The sequence below is a fragment of the Haemaphysalis longicornis genome, unplaced genomic scaffold, assembly GCF_048455015.1.
Source record: "Haemaphysalis longicornis isolate Haplotype H1 unplaced genomic scaffold, Haemaphysalis longicornis Haplotype H1 scaffold_1, whole genome shotgun sequence".
NCBI lineage: Eukaryota > Metazoa > Arthropoda > Arachnida > Ixodida > Ixodidae > Haemaphysalis > Haemaphysalis longicornis.
The window spans coordinates 246,239,218-246,260,664 of NW_027526203.1; the positions used below are offsets into that span (position 1 = coordinate 246,239,218).

Below are 21,447 nucleotides of genomic sequence, written 5' to 3' on the forward strand. Positions count from 1 at the left end.
GGCACAAAAGTTTTTTTATCGTATTACATACATAATACTGCAAATATAATAGACTGCGCCATATGCGCAAGTATCAGATGGCCTGTCTTCTATTCTTGCCTTCCGGCACCAAACGTAATTCATCATGCATGTTCAAGATAGAGGTCAAAAGATGCCGAAAGCATTTTGTCCGGTCAAAGGAAGCGACAGGTGCGCTGTTGAATTTATCCTGGTGCTACTGTTCGAAATTTTTTTTCCGACATCACATGTCTTTGTGGCATCCCACGTGATCGCCTCGAAAATATAACCAACATCTCACTGCGGCAGTCAACATTTCGTAGAACCTTTCAGCCCACATGCTTTGCACTGCCATCACGGCTTTACACCGGATGAAACTGAGCATAGCACGCCGAGTCAGAGGAAATATTTATTTAGCTTCCAACATAAATATTGCAGCTGGTGGTATGAGAGGGGGGGGGGGGGGCGAAGAGCGAAGACCATATCAGCTTCAGCATATACGTCGCTCAGCGGCTTCAGCTCCCACAGGCAAGCGCAGGAGATCGCAGGAAATTGCTTTTCAACCCACCCTTGCTTCCCGGTGGGAGTTGGCAGTGGCCGAACTCCGCTGTAAAAAAGGAAAAAAAGAATGGGTGAGATATGTGCACGCTATGAGCAAAAACAAATGTTCTATAAGAAGAGCCAAGCTAACCTGCAATGGGCAGTGATGCTAGTGCAATAGCAAAACGCGCGTTATAAAATATCACGGGAATGTTTCGTCAATACAATGGGGTGTTCTCGGGACTAATTTTGATTATTTATAACTACGCTTGAAATAATCATGCCGGATGCGGCCAGCAAAACTAAATGGTGAAATGGCGGTCAGGACACGTAGTTCAGCTATAAAAAATATTTTTTTCTACGTTCTAAGGAAGTTTATGCATACCTGAAGGGGAAAAAGGACATAGAAGTGTGTAGTGTTTCAGTTTCGGTTTCGATTCGGTTTATGTTGTCTTTACTTGCCACCAGGTGACCTCTGTATATATATGCATGCCTCTGAATAAAAGGCAATTTTTTGGTTGGTGATCCTCGACGACAGTGGTCGCTTCGTCGTTCTTCTGTGGCTTCCGCCGCGATATAACAATGGCGACGAGGATGCGTCTTTTCGGGGGGCGTAACCACGCCTGCACCTTTTCGACGCCATGAGCTGCGTCGGGCTTGCTCCGCCGCCCCCGTTCCTGCCTGAACCCGGCCGCCCTCCTCTTCCGCATCAGCCTACCACCTCGCATCAGCCTACCACCAGGTTTTGCTCGATCCTGAAAGCCGTGATTTGACCGCTTTCATTACTCACGATGGTCTCTTTCGCTTTAAACGCGTGTGCTTCGGGTTGGCGTCCGCCCCCGCTGCATTTCAACAAATGATGTCCAAAATCCTTCAAGGATGCTCTGGTGTTCTCTTCTATATTGATGACATCATTGTGTTTGGGAAAAATGAAAAGGAACACTTGACCAACCTGATCGCTGTACTACGGCGCATTAAGGAAGCCGGGCTCAAGTTAAACGACAAGTGCGTATTTGGCGTACAGGAACTTTCCATCTTGGGACACAAGATCACAGCGCAAGGCATTTCTCCACTGCCGGAAAAAATTTCTTCCATTATAAATACTCCTGCGCCAACTGATGCTACTAGTCTCCGTTCTTTTCTTGGTCTGGTCGAGTATTACGCCAAGTTTGTTCCTAGTCTTGCTGATGTGGTAGAACCTATGCGAGCTCTTCTCCGAAAGAACCAACCATTCATTTGGACTGATGCGGTAGATGCCAGTTTCGCCAAAATAAAGTTTCTGCTCTCGTCCAGCCAAGTTCTGCAGATGTTCGATGCGTCCCTTCCGGTCGTAGTGTCCACTGATGCGTCCGACTGCGGACTAGGTGCTGTTCTCCAGCAGGTCGATGGCCACAGGTTGCGAACTGTTTCCTTTGCTTCGCGAACGCTTTCACCTGCGGAGAGGAAATACGGAGTGGGAGAGCGTGAAGCGCTTGCGTGCGTTTGGGCATGCGAGCACTGGCATACGTACTTGTGGGGACGGCATTTCACGTTGCGCACAGACCACCAAGCCTTGGTCTCTCTCCTCTCTTCGCAAGGCACTGGCCGCCGCCCCCTTCGCATCACACGCTGGTCGGAACGGCTGCTTCGCTACAACTATACTGTAGAGTATCGGAAATAGACCTGTGCGCCGGTCAGAAATCGCCGGCGGCGGCGCGCCGGTGTTCCCACCTCCGGCGGCGGCGTGTAAAGCGGGATTCACACGACGGAGAACCCCTCTCTTTTTGGCCCGCGGGAGCCGCTCACGTGACCGGTTTTAGCCTCCGCCCCTCGGTGGGGATCGCCCGCGGATGCTCCGGGAAAGAAAATGCCACCGCATGTTGTCGCTCGGCGGCGGCGGCCCTCCGTAGGGAATGGAACCAGTTTTTGGCACACAGGGCGAGGCTCGCCCTCGCTTCCTCCGCGCTGTCGTCTGCTAGTCACTCCGGGCAGCTCCGCACGTGTGGATGCGCCACCAAGACGGAAAATCCAGTCACGTGGTGTTGACGTCACATATCCGTCCGCCTCCGTGAGAGGGTTTCTCCGTCGTGTGAATCCCGCTTAAACGGCGCGGGGGTCCCCGGATCGGCGGCGGCGCGGCGCGGAATAGAGGGTGGTGGTGGTGGTGGTGGTGGAGAGAGAGAGAGAGAGAGAGAGAGTTAGGAATTTGGGGAAAAAGAAAATATGCAAAAACCGCGGGGGATGATGCGGACTTTTATGTGGAGGACATTTCGGTGCAGCACGTCTCGGTGCGGACATTTCGGTGCATGGAATGTCCCAGGCATTTCTTTAAACATTTTAGCTTTAATAGTTTTGTCAGATGATACAATTTTACGTTCTAGAAATGTGTTTGGTCCGCACTGCAAGGAAAAGAACGCTAAACAGAGGCGGAGCGTTAGCGCCTAAAACCCAATTTCGAAATTAAATGTTAAAAATTACTTACGTTGCTAATTTATTTCCCTTCTACCTCTTTTTTTATTTTAGCATTAATGTGAACAACTCTAATATTTTAATTCAAGTGTTACCGAAAGGCTTTGATTTCACTTCACCCACCGCTGCAAGACGCTGCTGCTTTTAGTCCATTCCTATCTCCCCCCCTCCCCCACTTTTCCGTCTGCCAAACCACCGCGAAAAGAAAGAAAGAAAGGAAACGAGCTAGCTTAAGCACGCGTGCATCCATTTTAATAATTCATAATTTTCTCTGCCGATTTATTCTTGCAGTCGGTGTTGGTTCTACTCAAAAACTACCCATTGATCGCACTTACGGTGGAGTGGCTAAAGGGGTGGGAGTGGGGAGGGCTAAGCACTGCCGGGTATAACCAGCAGTGCTTATACCAGCCCACTTGGTAGAGAGTGGGGAGTGTCACTTGTGCTTCTTCAAAGTGTAAACTGGGCATCGAAAACGTGAATACGACTGTCGCGGCTCTCGCAAAACCAGCCTATTCAAAATTTTCCCCTCTTACAATGGAAGAAAAGGAGGAATGTGTGCGGTGTCCATGATATGCGCGACTTGGAGAGTTAATAGAGAGTTTTAGCAGTACGTTCGTTACGTTCGTTACGTTCGTTCCGTTGCTACCGGGTTTACCGGGACCCGACTGCGCATGCGCCATTTGTTCCGTACGCGGCCGGCGTCTATCCCGGCGCTCTGCTTCCGTGTTACCGGTGTTACCGTATCCGGAGCCCGCAACCGGCTTGCTCGGGTGTTGAAAACTTTACGCTTAGCGTCCTGGCGATCGCCGCTATCTGTGCAACTGCGAATGACACTCCGTAACACAACGTTTCACCTCACTATGATCCCCTTTCTCGCATGTGAAACTTTATTTGAGCTACAACTGCCGTGAGCGATCGGTGACCGAGACATCTGCGTAGCTTGTTTCGATGCTTCCGAGGCAGGTATCGCCATCTCTCGGCCACTCGCCGCACCGCGCGCCGCGGCATCAACGGCCGGTCAGCATATGCGTGCATCGCGGCAGATATATCTGATCGCCGCTTTTAAAATAAGCCCCGAGAACAATCCCTAGCACAATTTTTCACCACACTAACACCTACTTTCTCGCAGGTGGAACTTCGTTTTAGTGATCAGATTGATTTGGGAGAACAGCGACAAGCGGTTGCTACCGTGGTCTGCGCCGGTTCGAGCCGCTGAGTGTGCCGAGCTGGCAGGCGCGACCGGCGTGTGCGCGGACTGTTTCCGATGCAGAAAACGCTTCACGATTGCCTGCTTTATCCATTTCTTGCGTACAAACCCGCGGAATCTACAAATTCAGCTCAGCGATCGTCGTAGTTGACCATGGTGCAAAAACAGTGGGCGGAGCGGCGCCGACGAGGCATCGCACACCCGCATCGGGCCATGTGTCTCAAATTCACGCGTACGACTAGTCGTGGTGACAGTCGTTACGATCAGTCGCATACGAATCGCGTGTACCAATTGTACATGTGTCTAGCGCTTCAATCGGGCAAGGCCAAGGCCATTCCTCCACGTGAACGGCGCGCGACCATGTCGTCACCTGCGCTCGCTCTGGTGCCGTCGCCGCCACCGCAGCCCCTGCCTCACAATGCGTCCGGCCGAGCGCAATTTATTTTAGATTTGCAATGCTTTAGGGGAAACTGCGTTGTTTATTTACGTATTTTTAGCGTGCGGATTTTTGCAACTACTCGGCTAATCAGCCGTCACACGGAACGAACGGTACGGCGCTACGGAGTGCTAAAACACGTTTTCCGTCTCACTGTACGGAAAGAACCCGGTACGTACGCGCGCATGCGCAGTCGGGTCCCGGTAAACCCGGTAGCAACGGAACGAACGTAACGAACGTAACGAACGTACTGCTAAAACTCTCTAATTGCAGGTGGGGCGACTGAAAGGAAAGACGGCAATTTCTGGAGAAGGGCGCCTTCCGTGTGGCCGCGACGCGCGGAAGCCTTGCAGCCATCGAGCTTGTTCCTCGATGGGGGCGACAGGCGCCAACGATCCTGGTCATTGTGTCCTCAGCGGCTTTTCGGGTGGCTTTTTGTTGTGCACTAGAGAGGTTGTGTGAGCTCACGCCGAATGTATCGCTTTTTCTTTTCATCAATGCGGTGACTCTTTGGAGAAGGTGATGGCCGCTATGCCTGTGAGATTTCTACGGGAAATTGAAAATATTACTGAAAAAGAAATCTGGGAAGGGGGAAGGTTAAAACTTACAGACGGAGAGGGGAGGGGGGGTGGCTGGGAGAATTAAAATGAAATGAAAGTAAGCATGTAAAGCTAAAACGGAAGTTGGTTTTACCGAACAGAATTGGTGGTATTTGTTGCTGATTAGGATATGCCCCAAAAAAGAGCGAATATGAATAATGTCTTGTCGTAAATAAAAAAAAACATGGGTAAAAGAATTCAATTAGCTGGCTGCAAAACAGGTGTTCCCTGAACTAGGTATTAAAGAAAAATACACAAATGTTCAGTTTGTAAAAATACCTGGCAAAAAATCGCGAACACGGCATCAATATTAAAATGCAATCGCTGCCCGCGATTGTTGTCCAAAACCCATGTTAAGCGAAAATAAAAATATAGGGGCTGTTTCAAACTAACAAGCACCCGATAATACGGTCGCCGAAATGTTCGCGCAAGGAAATGCCGTGCGGCGAAACGTCCGTACACCGATATGTGCGTCCACCGAAATGTCCGCACACCAAAATGTCTGCACCGAAACGTCCTGCACAGGAAGTATTCTAGTTCACTATACTGGAATGTCCAGCAACGAAATGTCCTAGACCTGGGACGACGTGTTGCGCTTCTTTGGTGGAGCTCCCACGGCTTCTAGTGAAATTTTCACTGATACTGATGAAACCTCGCAGCGTAGAGCTTCTTTGACACTGAGGGCTGTGTCCGACTAAGCTACTAAACAGACGGTTCCAGGCTACGCAGTTGTTGTTTGTGCGGTTTTAATCCAATTACTTGCATTAACATTTTTAATCGATGCTCAGCCCTACCATCCCTCCATCCACCCACCCACCCACCCATTCATCCATCCATCCATCAAACCGTCCGTCTGTCGACCCAATTTGGTTTTTTAGGTTTTAGCCTCTAGAGGCGTTAATTTCTGCCCCTATAGGGATATTAAAGCATTCCACCTCTTCCTCAACCCTTTGGCTAAAACGCAAAGGGGTAAAATCAAGGGAAACACGTCGACTGGAGTATGGGACCATTTTTTTCTTATATGGTCACTGGGACCATTTTTTCCGTTTCCGGGGTTCACCCATCAAAGCCACGGTGGCTGCTTTTCAGATTGAGTGGAAAAGTGAAAACACCATTGTGTTGAGATTTTGGCGCACGGTAAAAATCCCCAGGGCATCAAAATTAATCCGGAGCCCCCCACTACAGCGCGCCTCTAGCCCATGGGGTTTTATTACTCACAGGCATACCTCGGAAAAGTTGGCGCGGCTCACTCAAACTCACTAACAATTTTTTTTTCGAATCACCACTCACTCAAACTCAGACTCAATGCTGAGCAGCACATCTGCGCTCACTCAAACTCAAACTCACATTGAGCGCATAACTCAGAACTCACTCGGACTCAAAACTCAAAATGTACTCAGAACTCAAAATGTACTCAAACTCAAAATGTAATCAAAACTCAAAATGTACTCAAAACTCAAAATGTACTCAAACTCAAAGTGTACTCAAACTCAAAATGGACTCAAAACTCAAAATGTACTCAAACTCAAAATGGACTCAAAACTCAAAATGGACTCAAACTCAAAGTGAACTCAAAACTCAAAATGTACTCAAAACTCAAAATGTACTGAAACTCAAAATGTACTCAAAACTCAAAATGTACTCAGAACTCAAAATGTACTCAAACTCAAAATGGACTCAAAACTCAAAATGTACTCAAAACTCAAAATGAACTCGGAACTCAAAATGGGCTGAGAACTCGAAATGAACTCAAAACTGAAATGGTCTCACAGAGATTGAGAGTGAGAGAGTGAGTGTGAGAGTGTGAGTGTGAGAGTGAGAGCGTGAGTGAAAGTGAGAGTGTGAGTGAGAGTGAGTGAGAGTGTGAGTGAGAGTGAGGTGAGAGTTTGAGTGTGATTGTGAGTGTGAGTGAGAGTGTGTGACTGAAAGTGAGAGTGAGTGTGAGAGAGTGAGAGTGTGAGTGAGTGAGAGTGTGAGTGAGAGAGAGTGTGAGTGTGAGTGTCAGTGTGAGTGAGAGTGAAAGTGACAGTGTGAGTGTGAGTGAGTGTGAGTGTGAGTAAGAGTGTGAGTGTGAATGTGAGAGTGAGAGTGTGAGTGCGAGTGAGAGTTAGAGTGTGAGTGAGAGTTAGAGTGTGAGTGAGAGTGTGAGTGTCTGACTGAAAGTGAGAGTGAGAGTGTGAGTGTGAGAGAGTGAGAGTGTGAATGAGAGTGTGAGTGAGCGAGAGCGTGAGTGTGAGTTGAGTGTGACTGTGAGTTGAGTGTGAGTGAGAGTGAAAGTGAGAGTGTAAGTGGAGTGAGAGTGAGAGTGTGTGGGTGGAGTGAGAGTGTGAGTGTGTGAGAGTGTGAGTGAGAGTGTGAGTGAGGGTGTGAGTGAGAGTGTGAGGGTGAGTGTGAGTGTGAGTGTGAGTGAGGGTGTGAGTGTGAGAGTGAGTGAGAGTGAGAGTGTGAGTGTGAGTGAAAGTGTGAGTGTGAGTGTGAGAGTGTGAGTGTGAGTGAGAGTATGAGTTTGCCTGTGAGTGAGAGTGAGAGTGTGAGTGAGAGAGTGTGAGAGTGTGAGTGAGTGAGCGTGTGAGTGAGTGAGTGAGTGAGTGTGAGTGAGTGAGTGTGAGTGAGTCAGTGTGAGTGAGTGAGTGAGTGACTGAGTGAGTGAGTGAGTGAGCGTGTGAGTGTGTACCTTTTGCTATGTACCTTTTGCTGTATCCTCATAATTATAACCAGAAAGCATGTTTATATTTGTCCCACGTGATCCCCATTGACGAGACCTTTAATTTGATACCCCACACACCCTAGAAGGGTCATAAGGAATTCATACCACTCAAAACAACCATGACTCTCATGACTGTAACCAGGACGCATTATTTAGGTGTCCGACATGATTCTTCTAACTGGAACCTTCAATTTGACGCCCCACATGCTTCAGCGGCCTCACCTTGAATTTAACCCAATCTATGACTCATAATGACGATCTCATAATTCGAACTAGAAGCCTTTTTTTTTATTTGTACCACGTGATTCCCCTCGTCAAGACCGTAAATTTGATGCCCTACACGCGCTAGCGGGATAACTTCGAATTTTACCCCAATATAAGACTCGCCATGACAATCTAATGGTTATAACAAGGAAGCATTTTTGTATTTCTCCCACGTGATTCCGCTAATCAAGACCATTAATTTGATACCCATCACATCCTAGCGGAATCAATTTGAAATTAAACCAGTCAATGACTAACCACGACTATCTCATGATATAGCCCTACCACATTTTTGTAACACATGATTTCCCTTATCGGAACCTTCAATTTGATGCCCCGGACACCCAGTGGCATCATTGTGAATTTTAAACTAATTTATGACCCATTTTGACTATGTCATGATAATAATCAGGAAGCACGTGATTACCCTCATCGAGACCTTTAATTTGATACGCTACACGCCCTAGCGTCATGAACTTGAATTTTAACCGAATCTATGACTTACCATGACTACGTCATGATATATCCATAACTCATTTTCGTCCCGAATGATTCCCCACATCGAGACCTTGAATTTGATTCCCCACATGCCCTCGCAGCGTCATTTTGAATTTTAACCCAATCTATGACTCATTATGACTGCCTGATGACTACAATCAGGAAGCATTTTTTTTATTTACCCCGCGTGATTCTGTTAATCCGGACCTTTCATTTGATACCTTACACGCCTTAGCCTCATCAGTTTCACTTTTCACCCAATCTAATGGGGTCATTTATCTGTCTTAAGGGGCGCTGCCCAGTCAGTTCAGCTAATTCATTTGAAACAGCAGAAAGGACAGCCCCCGCCCCCATTTCCCCCCGGCTCTCACCTCTTCCTTTGTGACCCGTAGTATATCAAGCCGTTAACAGTAGCAGGCGAACAACCAGCACGCCAGCGCCGCCGTGTGCTTTCCCACCACCCTTTCCCACGCTCTTAGTGGATCCGTCAGAAGGAAAAGTTAAGACAACCCTTTTTTATGACCTCACCAGTCAATTATCACTCACGCGCCCAACCGCGAAAATTAGGTATACAGCAAGTGCTTCTGGCCATGAAAATTCAACAAGAAACTAAAAAAAATCAGACACCCCCTCCCTCCCAACCGATCATGCAGATCGCGATTGGTGCCGTACCCGCAGGTAACCTGAATTCCGAGCCCACAGTGACGCATGAAACTTAACAGCCAACCATAGCTGCCTGCTAGGCTACTCATATGTACTCAAACTCAAAATGGACTCAAAACTCCTATGTACTCAGAACTCAAAATGCACTCAAAACTCAATATGTAATCAAACTCAAAATGTACTCAAACTCAAAATGTACTCAGAACTCAAAATGGACTCAAACTCAAAATGTACTCAGAACTCAAAATGGACTCAAACTCAAAATGGACTCAAACTCAAAATGTACTCAGAACTCAAAATGGACTCAAACTCAAAGTGTACTCAGAACTCAAAATGGACTCAAACTCAAAATGCACTCAGAACTCAAAATGGACTCAAACTCAAAATGTACTCAGAACTCAAAATGGACTCAAACTCAAAATGTACTCAGAACTCAAAATGGACTCAAACTCAAAATGTACTCAGAACTCAAAATGGACTCAGAATTCACTAGGTCTCAGGCGTACTCAAACTCAATCGGACTCAAACTCAGGCGGGATCACTCGGCTCAAACTCACTCAAGCTCAAACTCACCATGCCACAGTAGCCTCGCGCTCACTCAAACTCAAACTCACGCGTGAGTTTGAGTCCAAATGAGTCTGAGTGAGTGGACTCATGAGTGAGTTCGCCGACCTCTGCTCACAGGTGTCAAAAAACACATGGGCTACGAGGCGCTTCGTATTAATTTTGATCCAGTGCGGACGACCAGCTTCGGTTGGTGGAAATGGTCGTCGCAGCTGGCACCACGAATGGGGTCCTGAAATGAGGACACTACTCCGCAATTTTTGTGCTGACGAAATTTATTCTCTCTCTGTCTCGCTCTCTCTTTCATAGCCCATGTGTAGTTTCGGTGCGCTAAACCCCACAATTAATCACGTTCACGTCACGCAGGACGCGCTATTAAGTGCGAATGCACTTCTTAAGCGAGCCTGAAGCGTCCGCCGCCGTCCGCATTCCGCCGCCGTCCGCATAGCAACAGCTGCGGGTGCGCGCGCTCCTCGTCTTCCTTGGCAACGGGGGGAGATGGGCGCGCGCTGCCTGGCCGCTGACATGGCACATACCCACGTGGGGGATTGGCCAGGAATCTCCTCGTCTTCCTTGGCAACGGGGGGAGATGGGCGCGCGCTGCCTGGCCGCTGACATGGCACATACCCACGTGGGGGATTGGCCAGGAATCGGGCGTGAGAAGGGCTAATGCACCAGCTTAAAGGAGTACTGACACGAAATTTCAAAGCTGAGATCCGCTCTAGCAATCAAGTACAACGACAACAAAAATAGGTGTCTGTGAATAAATGCATCTTTCTTTCTTTGTAGTTGTGTGTGTGTGTGTGTGTGTGTGTGTGTGTGTGTGTGTGTGTGTGATCTCTCTTTCGCGAACATTACCGAACCGCGAAAATTCAACTCGTGCATTTGCACTTTCACATTCTTCCCCTCTGGGAAATGCGGGGAAATTTTTTTAATATACAACTTTTACGTTTCAAAATCATAGCTTTTTTGAATCTTGCGAAGCGTGGACATTGCTCGTCGAAGCTCTGTTTGGGCACTCATAGCCTAATTCGGCTGTAAAGAACTCACAATGAAGGCAAGGAGTAAGAATGCATTGGTAGACAACCCTCTGACTTTCTGTAGATTTTCTTATGGTACCTTTCACCATTATTTCTGAATTCTTTTTCTCCAAATCTTCTGGTTAACTGGCCTCCAGCGCAGAAAGGGCAGCATGACGTACGCTCCTCTGCCCTCCTCTGCCCTCAGAGATGCTATTTTATCACAGCTGCTCAAATACGACATTGGTTATCTGAAGTTGTGCGGGTATTAGAATTTCCTTCCAATTTTCTGTTTCACATTCGTTTAAGTAATGCATTGCTGACGTTAATGAGTTGGGAATGCTTGTACCAGGCTCACAGTTGCGGAGATCCTAGCTGCGCTTTCATTGACCCTTCCTGCGTACCAGGACAGTTCATTTATTGACCCACTTCCCGTGCACTCTTCCCGTAATGACGGTGACCAATCAAGCTTGCGCGCTACTGCGGCACTTTCTTATGCACTGTTCCCGTGCTGATTATGGGGTTTCATTCTTCGATGTTAGCGGCTCGTCCCCTTGAGAGAATCGACGAGTGGTGGGAGGAGCTGGCGCACTGATTTTGGAGACTTGTGTACTCCGGTCGTTCCCTTTCATCCGCATTTATTCTTTTCAGTCTTTCTGCGACCGCTACTTTTGTGTTAATGTTGTATTTTCCTTGCAGTGTATACTTTTATCCCCGTTGGATGACGATGTTATTAATACGCCAAAAGTCCGGCCTTTATCAAGAAGGAAGGTGCTCGAACACTTTTGCTCATGTTTGTACAGCAGAACGAATATGGCTTGAGTTTGCGTTCGCGACTGTCCTCCGTCCTCCTTCCCTTTGGAGAAGAAAGAAAGAGAGCTATTGACACAGAGAGAGTTGGGTGGGCCTGTTTAACCATGTATGCCTGGAGTAACATGGGTGCCTGGTCATTTTAGAGTTTCTGAGAAAGGGGATAAAACAAGAACGATGTCGCGCTTGTGTGGCAGCGAGAGAAGCTGGGGTGCTTGAAGAGGAATTCGAGTCAAGCGCGTCGAGACGGTAGGCAATCACGCATTTATCATTTGTTAACAATGTCGCGGTACGCATGCAATGTAAGAGGATTGGTATGGGACGGGCCGGGAAGAAAAGGTATTCGGAGAAGGAGGAGAAGGAAGGGGACTAGAAGTCTCCCCACACGAGCAGCAAAATGAGCTGATTCCAGGCAGAAAGTACAAATAATCCGTTGATGCATGGTGGATCGCGATTATTTCCCGACGAACAGCACCGCTGAGAGAGGCATTTCTTGCAGAGGGAGAAACGACAACTTCCAGCGAAGCGACGTATTTTCCTTTCATACTCCACTCCTTCGTTCTTCAGAGAGTCGCCCTTCAGCAGCTCCCCTCAAAGAAAATAATAATAGGCGGGGCGCGGGGCCGGCGGCGCGCCGAAAATTTTGCCCGGCGGCGGCGGCGGCGTGCTCATTCCCGCGATTTTGGCGGCGGCGCAGACGGCGCGACCAAAACAGGCGGCGGCGGCGGCGTGGCGCGGCGGCGCACAGGTCTAATCGGAAAGGGTCCGAAAACCAGGTTGCGGATGCCCTTTCTCGCCTTCCAGTTCCGTCTCCGCAGGAAGATGCGTCATTCGAGGAGGTTGTGTCCTTTGTTGAATTAACTTGCCTCACCAAGGAGCAGTTTCAACAGGCCCTTCGTGAAGACTGCAACTTGAAGCAAGTCGCGACTTATGTCGCCGCATCTTGGCCTGCACATAAGACGCTCTCAAGTGAACTTCAGCCTTTCTTCTTGGTGCGCGGAGAATTGTCGGTCGTTGACAACTTGCTCCTGCGCGGAGAACGAATCATCGTTCCTTTGTCTCTCACGCCGCAAGTAATCGCTGCTGCCCACGAAGCTCACCCGGGTATAGTTCGGACAAAAGCTCGACTAAGAGAAAGGTTCTGGTGGCCAGGCATGGATAGACAGGTGGAACTTTCCATCCAGAACTGCAGAATATGTCAGATGGCTGACAAAAGTGCGAAAACTGCTGCTACTCCTTTGCAGCCAGTATCCTTGCCAGAACGCCCATGGGAGAAGCTGGCCGTTGACATCGTCGGCCCTCTGCAGAGAGCACCGCACGACTGCAGATACGCCATTACACTCATCGACTACTTTTCGAAATGGCCAGAAGTTCAATTCTGCAGTGAAGTGTCATCCCGCACCGTCATAAACTTTTTGCTTTCGGTGTTCTCCCGTGAGGGTTACCCGGACGTGATAGTATGCGACAATGGGCCCCAGTTTGCCTCTGCGGAGTTCACAAAGTTCCTCAATGATCGCGCCATCCGTCTCGTGCACTCTTCCATTTACTACCCTCAAGCGAGCGGACTTGTAGAGCGGTTCAACCGTGTCTTCAAGGATTTCGTACAGGTTGCAATGTTAGAGCAACGTCCGCTTCGTCAAGCGGTAACAGACTATTTGGCTATATATCGCTGCACGCCACATGCCACTACGGGTGTTGCACCATCCGTTCTCCTACACGGGCGGCTACCGCGAACACGTCTTGACGTTGTGGGCCACCCATAACCAACTTTCTTCAGCGATCCTGCTTCCGAACTCTGTCGCCTACGCCAACGCGTGAAGAGCAAACAAGGGTACAGCAAGGAGTACACAGACCGTCGCAGGGCCGCGAAGAAGACAACAGGTTCAGTTGGTGATTTTGTGCGAATTAAGAAACCCGGAATTAAGGGCGACCTCGCGTTTAGCCACCCACAGAAGGTTGTCCACCAACAAGGCCCATCAACGTTCCGGCTCGACGATGGAAGAACTTGGAACGCTTCGAAGTTATCTAAGGTACCTGCGCCATCAGCCGCGTGGAATCCGCATAACGCTGTCTTCGAACCTGCAACCCCGCCTTTGGCGCCTGAGCGACCCGAGGATCGCTCCTCAATAGCGCAGTCCGAAGCTTCACCAGCTACACCCACGCTACAAGCTTCAGCGCCAGCTGCGTCGAAGCACCCAGTACCTCAACGTCGGGTCCAGCCTCCAAGGAACAGAAGACCTCCGGATAGATACGGGGACCGTGTGTAGCTGGTGTGTGTGTAGACTGGTGCAGTGACACAACTTGAGTGCTACGTGGACTTTGTGGAGACTTTTCAGTGGTTCTGCAAGCGTGTTTTTCTTGTTTTTTTTTGTTCCTGAATTGGTTTGTTATGTAGCAGTCGTCGAATAAATGCTGCATAGTTGTACATTAGACATTATTGTGAAGCGCACATGCCATGTGTGATTGTAAATATTTGTAAATATTGTGTATTTTCGTACTAATACTAATCCACTAACAATTACTAACATTGGTCTTTTAAGGAGGGGAATATGTAGTGTTTCAGTTTCGGTTTCGATTCGGTTTATGTTGTCTTTACTCGCCACCAGGTGACCTCTGTATATATATGCATGCCTCTGAATAAAAGGCAGTTTTTTGGTTGGTGATCGTCGACGACAGTGGTCGCTTCGTCGTTCTTCTGCGGCTTCCGCCGCGATATAACAAAGTGAAATTGAAAAAAAATCACTAGGTAAAGGATAAAATAAACAAACAAATTTCGAGTCTACGTGCTTTTGCAACGGAAATTGAGTCCTAAATGTATGGTCGGTGTGAAATTACATATGAACAGATTGCGAAATAATCGAGTTCTTTTGAAAGCAGTGCAACTGATACTTATCCGTTTTTTTTTTTTTTGCTGAGAAGAGGAGGAGGGTGTGTTCAGGCGCCGATCACGTCCCTCAGAACCATCGTCACACGACCCATCGCCTCTTCGTTCCAGTGCACTATGTCCAGCCGCCGGTCCGACCCCATCCGCCTGTAAATGTGTCAGTGTTGATTACACTACAACCAATGTAGCCGGGACAACTTACCGCTCGTACAGGCAATAGCGGACACGACGTCTGCCCAGCACAAAGAGGCGATGGATTTCAAGAGCAACAACTCAGTCTGCGTGAAAGTAGCGCAACGAACAGGTTATTCTCTGCCGCAAACTGTCGTAAAGAGAGACATAGTACCCATAGTCAGCCCGAGGATCCACGCGTTCACGGCATTCAGAATTCACCAGTGGGAGCTGGACCGCGCAGCGCGGGCCACTGGCGGCAGCGTCATCACGACAACACCACATCCGCGTCCGAGTAACAGCGCCAATACGACCTCCAAATCCGCAATCAATTGGTACGCGTCGTCCATGGTTCTGGCCTGTGAAAAAAAGAAGAATGAAAATGGCAGTGTTGATGCAGAAATTCTGAGCATACCCTTAGCTCAGAGGCAGAATTGCATCTGTTGTGCATACCAGACGCAGGTCGTTGGTGCCGATCATCAGGACGACCCTGGGCTCCATGTGGCGGAGGTTTCTCAGGCAACTAATCAGCCTCCGCGCACGGCAACCCGGTACAAGCGTTGGGCTCTCTGGGTGCGAAAGAAAATTCAGGCGGTCAGCAACACGCAACGCTTACACACTTATTAGAGATTTTTTGCATAGCGGCTCCCGTACGCTACGCTAGGTTTAGCGGGTAGCGGGACCCTACTGCGCATGCGCGCGCGGAGAGGGCAAAGAGATCCCCCTTCACCCGAACAAATTCGTCGCAGTCTCAGCAAGGCATGGGCGCCCGCTCCGCGGAAGGAATGCGCACATTCGTTCCGCACCTCGCCCCGCGCGCGCATGCGCAGTCGGGACCCGCTAAACTTAGCGTAGCGTACGGGAGCCGCTATGCTAAACTCTCTATTAGCAACTCAGCTTTGTAGCCGAGTGATAGAACTGCCACCAGTCTCACCTATTGCGCGACCAGGCAAGCCTGAAGTTTGCACTCCCTCTCCCTCCCTATTCCTTTCCCCCATCGTGACCAGTGGTCATCCTTTTCTATTAAAGGTTGTCTCTCTCTCTCTCAGCATGCTGTCGCCGACTAGCTGGTGCCCCCACAGCGCCGCAGGGGAGTTGGTGAACATCTGCGAGCAAACATCACAGACTGTGTAAGTTCGGCCGAACAACGAGAATGCGCTCCTGCCCCAACCCCATTCAGTAAAAGCGACCGATGCCATTAGATTTTGCACCGTGAACTCGGTTGTCTTTGTTTGAAAAGCCACGCGCACCTGGCATCAACAAAAAAGGAGTAAGACGAAACTGTCAGCGCTGTGCCGTCGTCCCCTTTTCTTTTGTCCTTGTGTTCCTTGTGCTGGTTTTCATGATGAATATGAAGAAACTGTGCTTCGTTCATAATGAATATGAAGAAACTGTGTTTCGCCGTAAGTCTGCACTGCATTACTGAAATGTGTTCAACTACAACCTACATAGGTACTGACTGCTCAGTTACACCCCAAGAGCCTCAAGATAACGCGTGGAAGGCCTCATTTGCAAATATGCTACAAAATCTGTCCGGCATTTGTACACATTTTAGCTAGAAATGAGAAAATATTGCTGATAAGCTTGCTTACCGTTGCCGCACGATCTCCGTCAGTCCGCTGAGAAGACAGCAATAACCCCTGGTATAGGTGACCAGCTATCGACAGCGTAAACCACGTGATTGTTCCCTCTCTCTGCCGCAGTTGAGGATGGTGCGCTATCATGCTAGGGGAGAGGGGTTTAGTGACGATCCGGAGAGTGAAAACACATTCCATGGTGAGGACAGGTCGGGAATATACAAAACACGTGATTCGCCATCAAAGGCCACCGTTCCCTCCTGTCTCATATCTTCCCCCTCCCCCTTCCGTTCTCCCATAAGCAGTACTTGGAAGAGATGACTAAAGCAAACGTTGGGCTAGCTGGGTACACATGACACCTTGGGAAACCGCGCGAAAACGTGGACGGAGAGAAGGCAAACAGACACGTCTGTCTTTGCCTTCTCTTCGTCCACGTTTTCGCGCGGTTTCCTAAGGTGTCATGGGAGAGATATTTTTTCACTTTCGCTTTTGCTGGAGTCATTGGTGCGGGACCCATTTTTAGCAAACCGCACTCTACAGATGTACGGGTAAAACTAGCAAGCGCTATGGGACGAGCGATTCCCAGCAGCTGACATTTTTTCCAAGAGCCAGAAGACACACAGACTGAGCGGATAAAGAAAAATAGAAAGCGACGGCTGCCAGCGTTGACATTCCACCGAAGTTGCCTTTCTCACACTAAAAAAAATTAATAAAAATAGAAAAATCGCCGTGTTTTTTTTTCTTCTTTCATGTGGTTTGTGTCCTACGAATGTGCAAACGGTAGAGAAATTGGCGTTCGCGTATTTTTACCTGCTCTGAGACTGAATTGAAGGATCGAACGGCTTGTGTAACCATGACAAAATACAGCTTGTTTTGATCAAGAAAAAGAACACAAAGAATAATAAATTTCAATTTGGCATAACGCTTTGCTTAGAACGTTTGCACATTTGCATATTTTTGAGGAAGCAATGTTTTCTCCATCAGCATTACCTCATTTTCATGTTCTAGTCCACTTGTATGTCATCTCAAGCAGGCGCATCTTGAGATGTGGCAGCTATTATAACCGCAACGGGGTCCGGACAGTTTATCCAACTCCGTTTAATCGAACCCCGTTTTATCCAACGCCTTTTTATCGATGGACGATTTATCGAAGCCGTTTTATCGAAAATGTTTTTCTCAACCCCCTGCAACCAAATTTATTTGGTTGCGGATGGTTTGAAGTTTGCAGTAATCATGAATGGTGAACCAACCCGCCAATCCAAGCAAATCGATACTTTATCTCAAAATTCGCCCAGGCAAACCTTCTCATTTGTAACAAGGCTTTCTCTTTCTCGCTGTTTACACAGACGATGAACCAATAAAATAATATGAAAGAAAGCTAGCACTTTTCCCTCTGGCAAAAGCAAGCGGAGTGTGGAGATAGATGGCCGTGGACGCGGAGCGTGTACCTTTTACGCGGGACCCGGACGCTTCCGTGTACGGACTATTCGGTGCCATTTATATTTTTGTGATGGGTATAAATTTGTCTCCACAAATCCTTTGATTCTGTTCTTCGCGTTTCCGTTGATTTCGTTCTCGTTCATGGCGTTTTTTGTTGTGTTCACAGTAAGTCACTATACGGCAGGTTGCTTCGTTTTTACCTCTGTTCATCACTTTGCACCTCAGCATGTCACGGGTTTTCGGTCGACACGCTTCCATGTTATAGATTTATTATGATTATTATTTTTGTGAGGCCACCTGTCTTTTCTTTTTTTTACCAGTGAAATCTCTATTCACGGTGCTGTCGCTGCCCTACACCTGTGTCAGGCTGAACTTCCAAAGGCAGCTGGCTATCCCTCTTGTTCTTGTGTTCCTCTCCCTTGCTTCTGGTTCCACTTATCCTAACCTTTCAACAGGATGTTGGTGCTGGAGGAGCGAACTAACTTGCTTCCAGATGTAGAGAACAATAGCGCCGTCTGAGTAAAGAGTTCTGCCAAAACGCTAGCTTTGGTCACGCCGGGTGAAACGAATAGGCCAAGATTGAGGGTCGGACTCTTGGCGACACGCGACGATGTTTTCTTGTTTTATTTTTATTTGGCGGGGGGAAGGTAAATATACGCTGCTGTTAGGTTGTATGGGGGTTGTTTTCCACGGCGGTTTTCCACTTGCTCATTCATCAACAACACCCTCGACGTATGCACGGCGGCAATGTTGGCTTCTCTGTCGACGCCAGAACATGCTGCTCAGAATTATTATACATATAAAAAAAAACATCGAAACACGCGACACCATCAACTAAAGCCTTTCTGCGTTTGTTTGGCCTGCTTGCACTATGTAGTTTCTCTCTTGGTCGGAAGGCAGAATACTAACCCATTCGCGGGAACACCGAACAGATTTTTTTTCCATTTTCAAATGCGATTATAACTACTTATAAGCTCCCGTTTCGAGTCAGTGCTCACCCTTGTTGCGTTCTTCCTTAGCTCGTGCGTGGTAGCTCATACCAGAAGCTGCGTACAGCATTGTGGAGGCTACATCGTTGTGAACAGTCCGCCTAATTCACCGTGAAGGGGGCTTAGGGCCAGGTGGAACCGCCAGGCCCCTGCGGCTTTCCTTCACGGTGAGTTAGGCGCACGCAGCTTCTTGTATGAACTCTAGGCAGGACACCGCGAGTCAACACGTTAAACAGTGTTTTTTTTTTACTTCAAGAAAAAAAGAATTCTCGCTGCACATAAATTGGAGAAAAGCTGAACCTGCCGAGCCTACAAGCACCCCCCACCCTCCCTTCCACAATACCGTAGCGAATTCACCTCCGCAACCCACGACACCCCCCTCCCTATCTGAGGAAGTCCCTCTGAATGGGAGCCTGGTCGCGGCTCTTTGTAGTTGTTTGCTGATAGCGTTTTGAAAGTGTTTGAGAGGAGAAGGATGACTTTATTTGAGAAAAGAGGCCAAGCGGCCCTGTTGTGGGATCTGGGAATATGGGCAGGGGAAGATGGGTCGAATAAAGCGTTGTTATGGCACTTCGATTGTTCACTTCAGCACAATATGTCTGTGGTACCATAGCTATGAGAATAGCTATGGCATATAGCGAATTGTTTGGGCCGCTCGGCGTTCTTCCTTCCACTTTCTACAGGGTTGCCTTTTATTCAAAAAGAAAAAAAACACTGTATAGTAAGACTGCTACGTCGTAGCTTCACTCTCCAGGTAGAAATCAAAGCCTAAATTTAGGAAAGTATTGTTGTATTTTATGTTGATACCGTTGTTCAGAGTTTATTTTACCGAGCATATATACACTTGCGGAGAAGCTAATTTCCAATTTCCATTTTGTTTTGAATGAATCGTATCATTGAACAAGACAACTGATAGTACCTCCCAAACAGCTTGTTGACATTGCCACATCGATGTGGGTGGGGGGGGGGGGGGGGCTTTTCTATTTTAGATGCGAAGCATCTCTTGCTCGGGTCTATGTCCCGCGGCGTCGGCGTCCGCACTCTACTATAAAAAAAATACTTAGGCCATGCCCGGTTTCGAACCCACGACTCTCTGGCCGCAACGGGAGGTACGCGGCGCTCTACGGCGCTCCACGGCTGCAGAGCGCTCTACGGCGCTCTGCGGCCGTGGCGGCTCAGTGGACGGGGCCGGGCTTTCCCTTTTCACCTTGTAGTGAGTAAGATCTAATTAGTCGTGGTGCAAGGGACGCGTGTGGGACTGGACAGGCATACCCTAGCATAGGTTCAAATCGTGCACCTAACCTTAGTTTTCGTAACATTTATTTTCTTTGCGCAAACGTTTTTACCACCACCAGTGGCGTAGCCAGGGGGGGGGGAGGTTTGGGGGGTTCAAACCCCCAGAAATTTTTATTGCTGGATGTTTTCTTGTCTTTCAAATGTGTTAAAATGTAATGTTGAATGTTGTCCTGTAAAAACTACCAATTATATATATATATATACACGCATTAGGGTTGGGGCGCAACCCCCCCACCCCCGAAATAAATTTCTGGCTACGCCACTGACCACCACCATCGGCTATTTATGGTGCCATCACCCAGTCACCAAATTTTCCAGAGATTGCATTCGATCTGACAGGAATGAGCTAATCAGTAATTATATTGCATGTGCTTGGCTGAATGAAAATTTTCCGTCCAGCAACGGGGTCATTACAGCGCCAAGATCATTGCATAATTTTGCTCTGCCAACAAAGTTAGATGCCACCTTTCCCAGCAAACTGAGGTCACACGTTTTGAGGTCACACGTGAGGTCGAACTGCAACAGTACAGGCACTGACACAGCTGTTTATTGGAGACAAAACTTCCAACGCCGCTGCCTCCATACAAACTTTGCTGCGCTTGGAATGTGAATAAAAAAAGAAAGCTGGCTTACTCGGATGCAGGAGGCAGAGATTCACCAAAGCTGCTGCGAAGGAACTTTTATTGGCCCTTGAAATACTCTCGGCTATGTAATGTTACAATAAGTTCATCAGAAGAAAGATGTGCTTGCCAATCAACGCGCAATGGTACACAAATTTCTTCACTTGCTTGAAATGAACAAGGTTACTGAACATGCTAACTACATGAAGGTTTTGCACGAAATAGGAACCAGTTTCGTTGACAATGGCTTTCGGCTGGTAAATGTTCCTCTCGCGGTTGCATGTTGTTTCCTGGCATACCGAACTCAGCTGCTTTTCCTGAAAACTTTGCAAAACAAAAATTAACAAGCAAGGGTAACAACAAAGGCCTTTATTTGCACTAAGCAAAAGTCATGAGCCCTACAGAGGCACACAAACTGGCAAAAGACCTTTGTATCTTACAGCAAGCTTAAAAGACAAAAATATAACATAATGGTTATCAAATACAGGGATGGGACAACAGGGTGAGAAAGACTGAAATGAAGTATATAATAGTTTCTAAAGCGTAATTGGCTCTCTGGCTGTGTTCATTGAAATGGCCTTCCGTGCTATGGCAACAAAAATTGTGGCTGCTGGATGGAGCGGCTGCTGCGTAGTTGAAGGGTTCAGTACGCTTCGCCGGCCCTTTCTCTGGTTTAGGTTAAGCAGTCAGTTGGATTCTCAATAAGTCAGTTTATCTG

At 48.1% G+C, this 21,447-nt stretch overlaps 1 protein-coding gene across 1 annotated transcript in view; it reads right to left on the reverse strand.

Annotated features, from left to right (window-relative positions):
- The window catches only part of LOC144158473 (uncharacterized), a 38,089-nt gene that overhangs the window by 12,031 nt on the left and 4,611 nt on the right, over positions 1-21,447 (reverse strand). The window contains exon 3 of the mRNA XM_077689360.1: positions 15,888-15,913. Within this exon, the coding sequence (XP_077545486.1) occupies positions 15,888-15,913 (26 nt within the window). The remainder of the gene's footprint in view (positions 1-15,887; positions 15,914-21,447) is intronic.